The sequence below is a fragment of the Amblyraja radiata genome, chromosome 6 (assembly GCF_010909765.2).
Source record: "Amblyraja radiata isolate CabotCenter1 chromosome 6, sAmbRad1.1.pri, whole genome shotgun sequence".
Classification (NCBI taxonomy): domain Eukaryota; kingdom Metazoa; phylum Chordata; class Chondrichthyes; order Rajiformes; family Rajidae; genus Amblyraja; species Amblyraja radiata.
The window spans coordinates 45654130-45668485 of NC_045961.1; the positions used below are offsets into that span (position 1 = coordinate 45654130).

The 14356-nt window shown below is 45.2% G+C and overlaps 1 protein-coding gene across 4 annotated transcripts in view; it reads left to right on the forward strand.

The window, feature by feature from the left end:
• The window catches only part of gria4 (glutamate ionotropic receptor AMPA type subunit 4), a 186987-nt gene that overhangs the window by 68311 nt on the left and 104320 nt on the right, over nucleotides 1-14356 (forward strand). For all 4 annotated transcript variants that reach the window (XM_033022671.1, XM_033022672.1, XM_033022673.1 and 1 more), the window contains exon 4: nucleotides 3299-3483. In XM_033022671.1, coding sequence (XP_032878562.1) covers nucleotides 3299-3483 — 185 coding nt within the window. The remainder of the gene's footprint in view (nucleotides 1-3298; nucleotides 3484-14356) is intronic.

Sequence of the window (14356 nt, forward strand, 5' to 3'; positions counted from 1 at the left end):
TGCCAATTTGATTCACCCAATCTATATGTAGATTGAAGTCACCCATTATAACTGTTTTACCTTTGTTGCACGCACTTCTAATTTCCTGTTTGATGCCATCCCCAACTCCAATACTACTGTTATGTGGCCTGTACACAACTCCCACTAGCGTTTTCTGCCCCTTAGTGTTTCGCAGCTCTACCCATATCGATTCCACTTCCTCCAAGCTAATGTCCTTCCTTTCTATTGCGTTAATCTCCTGTCTAACCAGCAACGCTACCCCGCCTCTGTCTTTTCCTTTCTGTCTATCCCTCTTGAATATCCCTGGATGTTCAGCTCCCAGCCTTGGTCACCCTGGAGCCATGTCTCCGTGATCCCAACTATATCATATTCATTAATAACCCAAATTAAATCAACTCACTCCCACTATAAAAATCTTAATCCTTTAAACTGTACCTTTACTAAAATGCACTGTACCCTTAACTCACTGAACCCTTAACTAAAAAGTACAAACAGAAAGCAGAACTACAACCTGGGGATCAGAACTGTAATAAGCACAATTAAAAAAATTATTCAAAGCCCTGATTCAGAGCCATAGAGCCATGGAATCATACAGCGTAGAAACAGGCCCTTTGGCCCAACTTGCCCACGCCGACCAACATGTCCCATCTACATGAGTCCCACCTGCCCATGTTTGGTCCATGTTCCTTTAAACCTATCCTATTCATGTACCAGTCTAAATGTTTCCTAGATGTATGTTAATGCTTGCCTCAACTACCTCTTCCACCAGCTGGTTCCATACACCCATTTCCCTTTTTGTAAATAAGTTACCCCTCAGGTTACTATTAAATCTTACCCTCCTCACCTTAAACCCATGTCCTCTGGTTCTCAATTCCCCTACTCTGAGCAAGAGACTGTGCATTTATCTGATCTATTCCTCTCATGATTTTGTACATGAGATGGTCAATATTTGCAAGCTATCTGTTTAACTATCAATTTAATATCATAATTAAGTAATCCATTACATGCCAGATGATACATAGTTGTTCAATGTCAGTCACTGTAATGTTGTACTGAGATCCCAGACGTTACCACAGTTGGTGTATAGAGACTGCACGATACTGCCATTACCAATTCCTTCGTTATAAACCATACCATAGTTCATTGTGCTGTTATGTTGCCGTGACTACATGGAGGGTAGATGGCATGTGTGAATAATACCCCACAGAGGGCAATGATTTGAACATGAACATTATTTTCATGAAAATTAGTTAAAACGCAATCAATTTTTTTCACCCTGGTGAACATCACCATCGCTTAACTTTATCACTGATTCCATCGACACAAGGGTAAAAGAGTTAGAATTGCATAAGACTGCATGATATCATATCAACGACAGGCATTGTAACATTTTGATAAAACAACAAACTCTGTTTGTGTGTATGTGTCTTTGTATCTGTGTGTGTCTGTCTATGGGTCTGTGTGTATTTGTGTGTGTGTGTGTATTTGTGTGTGTGTGTGTGCGCGTTTGTGTCTTTTTCTGTGTGTATGTGTGTGTGTGTCTTTGAGTCAGTGTGTATACGTTTGCTTGTGTGTTTCTGTGTGTCTGTCGTTGTATGTGTGTGTGTCTGTGTCTTTGCGTGTGTGTTTCTGTGTTTTTGCGTGTGTGTTTGTGAGCCCGTCTGTGTGTGTGTGTGTGTGTGTGTGTGTATGTGTGTGTGTGTTTCGGTGTCATTGCATTTGTGGGTGTGTGTGCATATGTGTGTGTGGGTGTGTGCACATGTGTGTGTCTGTGTCTTTGCGTATATGTTTGTGTGTGTTTGTGTGTGTGCATAACAAAAATAATTGACAACAGAAAAAGCTTGTCAGGCAGCATCTCTGGAGATCTTTGTATTGGAGAGAGGTTTTGACTTGGAGCTCATTACCTGCACATGCAGTAAAAGGAAAGTTTGCGCGAGATTTTGAACGGGGAATTGGATAGGTGCAAAAATAACAAGCACAGCTTCAGCGAGGGTGTCATGGAAACTAACGGGACTGTGCTGGTATGGACTCAGTGGAGCGAATGGCCACTTTGTGTGCAGTATCCACACTATAATCCGCATCCTCGATGTCCTGCTCCATCAGCAATTAATTCTCGCTGAAAGACCATCTTTTAGCGACTCCAATTCCCTGTGCAGTTTGATTCTGCTGCTGTACTGTGCTGTTTCTGGGATTCAATGCAGTCTACTGTGCAGTAATATGTCAAAGGGTTGACATCCCTGAAGTTAGCACACAAGTATCAATACTATCCATTCTGAAAATGAGATTCTTTTCTAACACTGCACTTATACAAACACAGAATAAATATGTAAATGGTGATAAAATCTTGAAGATATGTCAGATGATTAATAGATGCATTAATCTCCTCGTCAGATGCAATCTCCTGATCAATGCCGCTCAGCCGAGATAATTTGATTGACTTTTTTTTAGTTTGTGACCTTCCTTTAGATATCCTTTATAACAAAAATCTAATATTTTAATCCAATAAATGACCTTCATTGGGTTCTTTTAAAAAATAAATGCAGTTTCTCTCAGTCATATGTACTATATCGTGTAATTTGTAGGGTCACAGAGTGATACAGCACAGAAACAGGCCCTTCCTCCCAACTCGTCCATGCTGACACAGGTGCCCAATCTAAGAGAATCCCACGTACCTGCATTTGACCCATATCCCTCTAAATCTTTCCTATTCAACATAACAACATTTGAAAGTCATTTGGACAGGTAATTGGATTGGAAAGGTTTAGAGAGATATGGACCAAACGCAAGCAGGTAGGGCAAAGAGGAAACCGGAGCGCATGAAGAATATCCACGCATACGCAGTGAGAACATGCAAACTAGATACAGACAGCACCCACGGTCAGGATCGAACCCGGCTCTCTGGTGCTGTGATGCAGCAACTTTACCGCTGTGCTACAGTGCCGCCCAAATACTGGATGTGTGATAGCATAGTTGTTTCAGCTATTTAAATTTCCCCAAGGAGAGCTACATGCTTTTTTCCTTATTTAGATTATCTCCAGGACCCAATTAAACATTTTCATGCACTCATTAAAAGGTTGATGTTACCCGCATTTGGCCCATATTCCTTGCAGGGCAAGAAGATGAGGAGTGATCTTATAGAGGTGTATAAGATCATGAGAGGAATAGATAGAATATTTTACCCAGAGCAGGGGAATCAAGAAGCAGAGGACATAGGTTTAAGGTGAGGAGGGAAAGATTTAATAGGATCCGAGGGGCCACATTTTAACACAAATTAAGTTTGCTTTCTGACCTAATGCAGGTTATTCCATACTGCAGTCGATCATGGAGAAAGCTGGGCAGAATGGCTGGCAAGTCAGTGCCATCTGCATTGAGAATTTCAATGACGCCAGCTACCGCCGACTATTAGAAGACCTGGAACGGAAACAGGAGAAGAGATTTGTGGTAGATTGCGAAGTAGAGAGACTCCACAACATCATGGAGCAGGTAATGCTACTGATTGCAATCAAATATTAGTCATTCATTCCTCATCTCAATAACATCGTTGTACGTTGTAGAAATGCTTACTGCAGAGGAAAAAAAACTGTATATTTGGAAAACCGATCACACCTTCCCTTCAGCAAGTTCTTGTTGGTAATACGTACCTCTGAGATTGCCGTGGGACTTCGGGCATCAGAAGCAGAGCTAAAATAAGATTAGGATTGATCATTTTATTCTGGGAATACTGTGGCGTGGTGCAGAACAAAGGATGTTCATACTTTGAAAATTGGAAAGGTCACCACATGTCTCTCTGCAGAAGCTAAAGGATCGAGGTGTGACGTTATCGTTCAATTTGCTACGAGACCATCCTTGAATATCAATTGCTGCCTTGTTCAATTTAATGTGCCCGTCATATCCTAAGCAAAGTTTAAGCAGTTTCTGCTCATTGAATCGAGTATGAATGGTCTTGGATGCCCACTACCACCTGCCAATGCACCAACACTGAATATTGACCAAGTTTGACATATTACTGTCATGTATCAATCTGTGGAATCCTTTAGAAATTGGTACAAATAAAACCAATGACTTTGCTGACAGTTTGACTACAATGCTGAATATATTTTATTTGCAGACTTATTCGACTGGGACCTAGCTGTGTCAAAGCATTCAGACTTTGGGATTATTTTACACAAGCTGCAGTGACAATATAAATGACAGAATTTTCAATCAACCTGGAATTTATCTGCCCGTTTCCATTGGCTTTAAATCAATGCAGATGCAGAATTATTGGCAATCAATTATTTTTTAACTCTAATCAATAAAAAATATGCAGGCAATATAGACATTTTCATTGCAGCAGCATAAAAGGTCTGTAAACACAGTGCTCATAGATACCACAATAAACAAATAGTTAAATAATTTAAAGAAAAACAATATTAGTGCAAAACTAAAGCCCAAAGTCCATAGAGCAACGTGGACAGTTCAGAGTTTGTAGTTTAGTTAGTGTTTGTAGTGTTCAATAGCCTGATGGTTGTTCGAAAGAAGCTGTTCTTGAACCTGGAGGTCACAGTTTTCACACTCCTGTACCTGCTTTCAGATTGCAGGAGTGAAATGAGAGCGTGGTCAGGGTGGTGTTAGTGAGGAAGAGTTTTATGCCAAGCAAAGATCATTGGCGAAATTTAGACCAAACATAGAGAGTGCAAATAATAACCATTAACGAACAGTGGAACCAGGCAAAGCCCATGATTTGGGCAGTGAAGACATGATGGAGGAGGGTGATGTGGTCAATGACGTAAACAATGGCAGAAAGGTCTTGCATGCCGGGGGTCGGGGGAGGGAGGGGATGGGAATGATACACCAGATGGTTTCCATCCAACCAATTTATATCATAGTCATAGCGTCATAGAGTCACACGGAAACAGGCCCTTCAGCCCAACTTGCCCACGCTGACCAAGATGCCTCATCTACACTAGTCCCACCTGCCTGCGATTGGCCATATCCCGCTAAACCTTTCCTATCCGTGTAACTATCCAAATATCTTTTAATTGTTGCGATAGCACCTGCCTCAACTACCTCCTCTGGCAGCTCATTCCATATACCCATCGCCCTCGGTGTGAAAAAGTTACCCATCAACCTTTCTCCTCTCACCTTAAACCTATGTCCTCTGATTCTTGATTCCCCAACTCTGGGTAAAAGAGTATTCACCCTAGCTATTCCCCTCATGATCTTATTCACCTCTATAGGATCACCCCCTCATCCTCTGGCATTCAAAGGAATAAAGTCCTAGCCTGCTCAGCCTCTCCCTATAGCTCAGGCCCTCAAGTCCTGGCAACATCCTCGTAAACCTCCCTGCACCCTTTCCAGCCTGGCTACTTCTGTTAGACCTTTGCTACTGCTGCCAGGTTTATCTGTTCCTTCACACAGCTCCCCATTCAGATATCTCAGACTCACTTTGTTTTGACTCATTAACTGAACAGCTTTTGGTGGGACGCCAGACACTGGGAGAAATAAAATTCTTCAAGATGCTAGTCTCATTTACAAATTGGATACAACAGTGTGAGCACATACAAATATTTGACTTTAAATACTGCACAACGTTTGACTTTAAATACTGCAATATTATCACAACATTTAAGAAACATTTAGATGGGCACATGGATAGGATAGGTTTAAAGGGATATCGGCCCAACAGCAGGGCTGCCAACATTGGGTGAGAGTTGGGAGTGAGAAATTGCGAGAGACCAAGCCCGAGGGAGCATAGCGACCGGGGGGGGGGGGGGGGGGTGGGAGGAGGGTGTCCCCTTCCCATTGGTACGGAACATTTGCATTTTTCAGCTTGAAATTGTGCAATATGGTACATATTGTAGCGAGTCTTTTAACTGACACTTGAATGCAATATATATGCTTTAAATTGGATTGGAGCGTTTTTGAAAGGGGGGAGGCTGTGCGATCACTGATCACTGGCCTTGGGGTACCCGGTGAGGGACTGGAGCAACCGAGTGGGGAGAGGGTGTGGAAGAAGGGTGTGTCCCCCTCCCAGGGTAGGAACTTTTTGAAATGTAATGTATTAAAATCATGTTTTAGTGCACTGTAGAAGTATGATTTCAATGTTTTTTGTATGAAGTATTTTTAAGAGGTTACTTTTTAAGGGGTAACTTTATCCACACAAAGGATGATGGGTGTATGGAACAAGCTGCCAGAGGAGGTAGTTGAGGCAGGGGCCATCCCAACATTTAAGAAAATGTTAGACTGATACATGGATAGGACAGCTTTGGAGGAAGAGACCAAAAGCAGGTAGCGTAGCTGGGACATGTTGGCGGGTGTGGGCAAGTTGCGCCGAAGGGCCTGTTTTCACACTGTATCACTCTATGACTACATTATACCTCCACCGTGCATGAATGCTTCAAAATCAAGTGATCGAGTTTTATTGCCATATGCTGAAGCATAGAAACATAGAAAATAGGTGCAGGAATAGGCCATCGGCCCTTCGAGCCAGCACTGCCATTCAATATGATCATGGATATTCATCTAAAATCAGAACCTCTTTCCTGTTTTTCCCCATTTCCCTTGATGTCGTTAGCCCCAAGAACTAAATGTAACTCTCTTGAAAACATTCAGTGAATTGGCCTGCACTGCCTTCTGTGGCAGAGAATTCCACAGATTCACAACTCTCTGCGTGAAGAAAGTTTGTCCTCATCTCAGTCCTAACTGGCCCCCCCTTTATTCTTAAACTGTGACCCATGGTTCTGAACGCCCTCAACATCGGGAACATTTTCCCTGCAGTTACAGTAAGTGAAAATCTAGCAGGCAAGCAGGATGCTTTCACCAACCACCCCCATTTGAAGGCCACTATCTTCCACCGTTTCTACCGAGTGCTTGGTACTTACTTCCAGCAGCCACTGGTTGTCCTCCAGGATGCACCGAGCCGCAACCTGATCCATGCCGGTCACCTGGGCGAATTCGGCACAGAGACTCTCAAGGCAGCGGCGCAACGCTTCGACACCTCCGACGGCCCGGGACTCTTGCACTGAGGCTGCTCCATGGCCGGAGCTGCAGTGAGCGACTTGCCAGCCCGGCAAACACTCTCCAGCCCCGCTCCCCGTCCGCATCTGTCCCCGCCGCTGCTTCTGCTTCCAACACCCGCGGCCCATGCAGTTGATATGAGTTTTGAAATTTTCGTTGATCACAGAGCGTAAGAAATTTGTGAACAGCGTGAGAATTTGGTGAAATGCGTGATTCTCACGCTCAATGCATGGGAGTTGGCAGCCCTGCCTCTCTATCCCCCTCTCTCTCTCCTCTCTTCCTCTCTCTCTACCCCCTCTCTCTCTCTCTCTCTCTCTCCCTCTCTCTCTCTCCCACCTCACTCTCCCCCCTCTCTCTCATCCCCTCTCTCCCCCTCTCTTTCCCCTAACTCTCTCTCCCCTCTCTTTCCCATAACTCTCTCCCCCTCTCTTTCTTCTCTCTTTCTCCCTCCCTCTCTATCTCCCCCTCTCTCTCCCTCTCCCTCTCCATACACTCTCCCCTCTCTCTCTCTCCCCTCTCTCTCTGTCTCTCCTCTCACCTCTCTCTCTACCCCCTCTCTCTCTTATCTCTCTCTCTGTCCCTCTCTCTCCCCCATTTCTCCCTCCCACCTCACTCTCCCCCTGGCTCTCTCTCCCCTCTCTCTTTCTCCTCTGTCTCTATCTCCTCTTTCTCTTTGCCCCCCCCATCTCTCTCCCTTTCCCCGTTTCACTCTTTCCCCCGTTTCTCTCTTTCCCCCTCTCCCTCTCCCCCCCCCCCTCTTTTACCACCCCTCTCTCTTCCCCCTATCTCTCCCATTCTCTCATACCCTCTCCTCCCTCTCCACCCCCTCTCTCTCTTCCCTCTCACTCCTCTCTCTCTCTCCCCCCCTCCCACCTCATTCTCCCCTACTTCTCTCTCCCCTCTCTCTCCCCCTCTCCCTCCTCTCTCTCCATTCACTCCCCTTTTATCTCTCCCTTCTCTCTCCGCTCACACCCTCTCTCTCTCCCCACTGTCTCCTTCCCCTCTCTCTCTCTCTCCCCACCGCCCTTTGAGAGTCTGTCCCTTCGGCACAGAGACTCCCGCGGCAGCGGCAGCGGTAGCGGCGTAACGCTTCAGACGCCCCTGACGCCCCGGGACTTGCACTGTCCAGAGTGCTCCATGGCTGGAGCTGCAGCGAGCAACTCGACAGCCCCGCAAACACTCGCAGCCCGGCTCCCCGCATCTGTTCCCGCCGCTGGTTCTGCTCCCATCCCTTTCCCAGCCCCGGCTCTCCAACACCCGCGGACCATGCAGTTTATCCGAGTTTTTTAATTTTCATTGATCACAGAATTTCTCACCACAGAGCGTGAGAAATTTCTGATCAGCGTGAGGGCATGAGAGTTTGCTTGAGGGCATGATTCTCACGCTCAAAGCGTGAGAGTTGGCAGTCCTGCAAACAGGCAAGTGGGACTAGTGCTGATGGGGCATGTTGGGCGGCATGGGCAAGTTAGGCCGAAGGGCCTATTTTCAAGTGGTATGACTCTATAACTCCAAGACATCACAATGTTATCATCATCCCTTTGATTCACAAACACCTTACCTCATTTTGGTCTCACAATTTATTTCTATGTTGTTGTAATCTTTTAATTTTACTTTTTATTTATAAGTAAATTATTATAGGTCACCTGTTAATATGTGAGTTTTGGTGTTAAATGCTATAATTGCACTATTCAGATCTATATGAACAACAAATCATATCTGAAAACAGGAGTGAACCTTGCATTACTTTAATAACATTAGATGCATTAATGATGATTACAAATGGCCACCTACTGAATTAGGTAATAATAGTTATCAGTGCCCACTGTGGAAGCTGATGATAGCTATTAGCATTAGGTTTAAACATCTGAGTCAATTAAATTTTGATGTAGTGGCTTGAACATAATTGTTGCTCCTTCATTATGATACTGACACTGGAAGTATTCTGTGAACAGCATTTCTGAATGGCATATGCAACACAAACAGTGGGACAGATGGTAGAGCTGCTGCCTCCATGCGCCAGAGAACCAGGGTTCGATCCTGACCTCGGGTGCTGCCGGTGTGGAGTTTGCCCAATCTCCCTCTGACTGCGTGGGTTTCCTCCGGGTGCTCCGGTCTCCTCCCAAATCCCAAAGACGTGAGGGTTTGTACGTTAATTGGCCTCTGTAAATTGTCCCTCGCATGTAGAGAGTGAGTGCGATAACATAGAATTAGCGCGAATGGGTGATTGGTGGTTAGGATGGGCCGATGGGCCGATGGGCTTGCTTCCATGGTGTATCTTTTAATCAATAAAGAGGGTGAATTCACAATTGGACAGAATGGATATGGAGAAGATGTTTCCACCAGTGGGAGAGTCTAGGACACAGAATAAAAGGACGTACCTTCAGTCAGTAGGTGGTGAATCTGTGGAATTCATTGCCACAGAAGGCCGTGGAGGCCGAGTCAATGGATATTTTCAAGATTGACAGATTCATGATTAGAAGTGTGTCAGGGGTTATGGGGAGAAGGCTGGGGAATGAGGTTGAAAGGGAAAGACAGATCAGCCATGATTGAATGGAGGAGTAGGCTGCAGATGCCAGTTTACCAAGGATAGACACAAAATGATGAGAAAGAAGGTGCTCAACCCGAAAAGTCACCTATCCATGTTCTCCAAGTATTCTGCCTGACCGGCTGAGTTACTCCAGCACTTTGTGTCCATCATTGGTATAAACCTAGACCGCTCAACCTCTCCCTGTAGCTCAGGCACTCGAGTCCTGGCAACATCCTCATTAATCTTCTCTGCACCCTTTCCAGCTTGACCACATCTTTCCTGTAACACGGTGCCCAGTACTGAACACAATACTCTAAATGCGGCTTCACCAACGCTTTATACAACCGCAACATGATCCCCCAACTTCTACACTCAATACTTTGACTGATGAAGGCCAAAGTGCCAAAAGCCACCCTATCTACCAGTGACACCACTTCCGAGAGTTTTAGTATTTGGAGTTGCTCCAAAGGACAAAGGACATATGTAAGATGGAAAAGTTTTGTTTAGTTTAGTTCAGAGGTACAGCGCGGAAACAGGCCCTTTGGCCCACCGAGTCCACACCCACCAGCAATCCCCGCACATTAACACTATCCTACACATTCTAGGGACAATTTTACATTTATACAAAGCCAATTAACCTACAAAACTGCATGTCTTTGGAGTGTGGGAGGAAATCCATGCAGTCACGGGGGAGAACGTACAAACTCTGAACAGACAGTACCGTAGTTGGGATCGAACCCGGGTCTCTGACGCTGCAAGCGCTGTAAAGCAGCAACTCTACCGCTGCACCACCGTGCCGCCCTGAGTGAAAACATTTTCTGTTTAACGTGAATTTGTTTCAACTGAGCTTGCATCCGCCTATCATAAGATAACACATAACTCTGCATAATCAAGTACTGCACTGCTTAATCAGTCCAACCCTCCAGTCCTGTCAGCTGAGAGCCTGCTTGCCACTGCAGTAGCTGAGTGAATTAAACTGAGATGCAGAAAAAGATGACATCATTCAAAGAATAGAGTCGTATTCACGAGTTGACAAGAGCGTTCATCTCAGTGGATACATTCTCCCTTTTGAGAACAGATATCCTGGACATCAAGCTGAGCAATGTTTATGAGTCCCTTGGTCCAAATAAAGGATTCAATTCAATTCAAACATTGTAAAATCTTGTCAGAATCTGATCAAGCCCGATTCATGGTTCAACGAGGTCACCTACAAGATGGTAGAATTTCACTTTGTGCAGCATTGTGTATAATGGGTATCACCAGATCCCTTTTACATCTTTCACAAGGCCACTGGCCATTTTCTTCCGGAAAACAAAGTTTAGGCAAAGTGTAAGAGACTTTTAGAGAAGCACATGGGTGTGCAGGGAATGGATGGATATGGGTCACGCATAGGCGGATGAGATTAGTTGAATGGCATCATGTTCGGCATAGACATTGTGGGCCAACATTGTGGGTCTATGCCGAACATGATGCCATTCAACTAATCTCATCCGCCTATACGTGATCCATATCCATCCATTCCCTGCACACCCATGTGCTTCTCTAAAAGTCTCTTAAATGCCACTGTCATATCTGCTACAACCACCACCCCCGGCAGTGTGTTCCAGGCACTCACCACCCTCAGTGTAAAAACACTTGCCCCACACATCTCCGTTAAACTTTGCCCCTCGTTCCCTAAAGCTATGTCCTTTAGTCTTTGACATTTCCACCCTGGGAGAAATGTTCTGACTGCCTACTGCCTCCCATCATTTTATAAACTCTTATCAGGTTTCCCCTCAACCTCTGGCACTGTAGAGAAAGCAATCTAAATTTTGTCCACCTTTCCCTATAGCTAAAACCCAGTAATCCTGACAGTAAACCTCTTCTGCACCCTCGCTAAAGCCTCCACATCCTTCCTGTAGTGGGGCGATCAGAACTGCACACAATACTCCAAATGCAGCCAAATCTTGTTAGATGCATTCTGATCATTCAGCCAACAAAAATGATTTTCTCATAAGCCAGGAACTGCAGATGCTGGAAAAATTGAAGGTAGATAAAAATGCTGGAGAAACTCAGCGGGTGAGGCAGCATCTATGGAGCGAAGGAATAGGTGACGTGGGTCTCGATCCGAAACGTCACCTATTCCTTCGCTCCATAGATGCTGCCTCACCTGCTGAGTTTCTCTAGCATTTTTATCTACCTTCTCATAAGTCTAATCACTGGGAAAGCTCCCAATACCTTTATCTTTCTATGATCAGTTTTGAATTGTGTGTCCCTATTCTGCAGACTGGAAGGAAAGAGCGGATTGCAGTCAAGAGACCGTTTTACTTCCAACATGCTAACTCGTAAAAAATATACATTTCATCCAGAATGTTAAAAAGAGCATTGTTAGTATTAATCTGCGCAGCCTCCCTTAACGCTGCATTGGGGCAGCACGGTGGCGCAGGGGTAGAGTTGCTGCCTTACAGCGCCAGAGACTCGGGTTTGATCTTGACTGTGGGTGCTGTCTGTACGGAATTTGTTCGTTCTTCCCATGACCGCGTGGGTTTTCCCCAGGTGCCCCGGTTTCCTCCCACACTCTAAAGACGTTCAGGTTTTGTAGGTTAATTGGCTTCGGTAAAACATTGTAAAATTGTCCCTAGTGTGTACGATAGTGCTAGTGTACAGGGTGATCGCTGGTTGATGCGGACTCAGTGGGCTGAAGGGCTTATTTCTGCGCTGTTTCGCTAAAGTCCAAACTACTGATAAATACAACATTATCAGAAATATGTGTAGGAATACGTGGTTTTACCGAGGTAGACACAAAATGCTGGAGTAAATCAAGAGGACAGGCAGCATTTCTGGAGAGAAGGAATAGGTAACCTTTTGTTTGGGTCGGAGCCCTTCTTCAAACCCTTCCTCGTCTATTCCTTTATCCAGAGATGCTGCCTGGTCCGTTGGTTTACTCCAGCACTTTGTGTCTATTATCAGAGAATAATTCTGCTTTCCTTTTTATTGTGGGGGAATTCTGCACTCCCTGACCGAGTATATTTTACACGCATCAAGGGATAACCAGAGAGAGCAGCTGAGCCTTACCGATCTGGACTGCAGTATCAGTCACTGTATTCCTTCCTCCCTTCCCCCCTGCCCAGCCAGCCACAAGAGCAGGCAACACAGTGTCTCTGGATACATTGGCAAGGAGGGGGATCGATGTGAACTGTGAAATGATAACAGAATATAATTAACAAAGCCATCAACATTGCAGAATGGTGGAAATGACATTTCTAATCACCAAGAGTGACACAGATTTCGAAGCCATTGAAACATACGGACCCCACGCTCATTTTCAAAAATGACACATGTTCAAACGGGTCACTATTTTATACACAAGCGAAAAGTGACTGACATTTGAAAGGTCTGTAATTAATCTGGTTGACATGGCATTAATGGGATACAAAATAGATTTTGCAGTATTAATAAAACTACTTGTCTCATTCCATCTAAGACAAAGGGGCCAAAAGGAAAACGGGCCTCTCAAACCTGCGAAGAGCATCAAATATACATCGTTTATGTAGCTCTGAGAGGCAAGAAATCTGCCAAACAGTATCTGAGTGGTGTCTGTAGTGTCATACAGCACAGAGGCAGGCCCTTCGGCCCTCCACGTCCATACCAACCATCGTAGGAATCCGTAGTAATCATATTTACCAACATCTGATTCATAGCCTACCATGCCCACTCCTCAACAGGAGTACTTTACTTTAGAGACACAGTGCAGTGATTAGATTAGATTAGATTCTACTTTATTGATTGCACATAGTACAAGTACAGGTACAACGAAATGCAGTTTTGCATCTAACCAGAGTGCAAAGTAGTAAGATGCTGATGAAGACAATATATACAAATGAGGATATATTGGTGAATGTACATAGGCATATACATATATACAGAGAGTTGTTAAGGTGCAAACGATCGACATGTGCTATATTCTGGTGAATAAGAGCTTAACTATAAATTATATAAACTATAAATAATACTGATGAGAAGGGGGGGGGGTCTAGCGTCGGGCCTGTGAGTTCAGCAGGGTAATGGTGTTGGGGAAGAAACTGTTCCTTAGCCTGCTGGTGCGAGACCTGAGGCTCCTGTACCGCCTCCCTAATGGGAGGAGGGCAAACAGTCCATGGTTGGAGTGTGAGGGGTCCTTAATGATTTTGGCAGCCCGTCTCAGACACCGTGTGCGGTGAAGGGCAGCCATGGCAGGGAGCGGGGCGCCGATGATGTGATGGGCGGTTTTCACCACTTGTTGCAGTGCCTTCCTGTCAGCTGTGGTCAGGATGCTTTCTATGGTACAGCGGTAGAAGTTGGACAGGATCTGTGGGGACAGGTGAACTTTCTTAAGCCTCCTCAGAAAGTAGAGGCGCTGCTGCGCCTTTTTAATCAGTTTGGTGGTGTTGAGGGACCAGGACAGATCCTCTGAGATGTGTACCCCGAAGAATTTGAAGTTGGAGACGCGCTCCACCTCAGTCCCGTTTATGTGGATGGGGGTATGTCTGCCGCCTCTGGTCTTCCGGTAGTCCACAATGATTTCCTTCATCTTCTGTGTGTTGAGGACAAGGTTGTTGTTGGTACACAAAGCTGCCAGGTGCTGGACCTCCTCCCTATAGGCTGATTCGTTATTGTCACTGATCAGTCCTACCACCGTGGTGTAATTGGCAAATTTTATGATGGAGTTGGAGCCATGCATGGGGACGCAGTCATGGGTGAAGAGGGAGTAGAGGAGAGGGCTGAACACACAGCCCTGTGGCACGCCGGTGTTCAGTGTCAGAGTGGAGGAGGTGATGTAGTTAATCCTAACAGACTGGGGTCTGTTCGTGA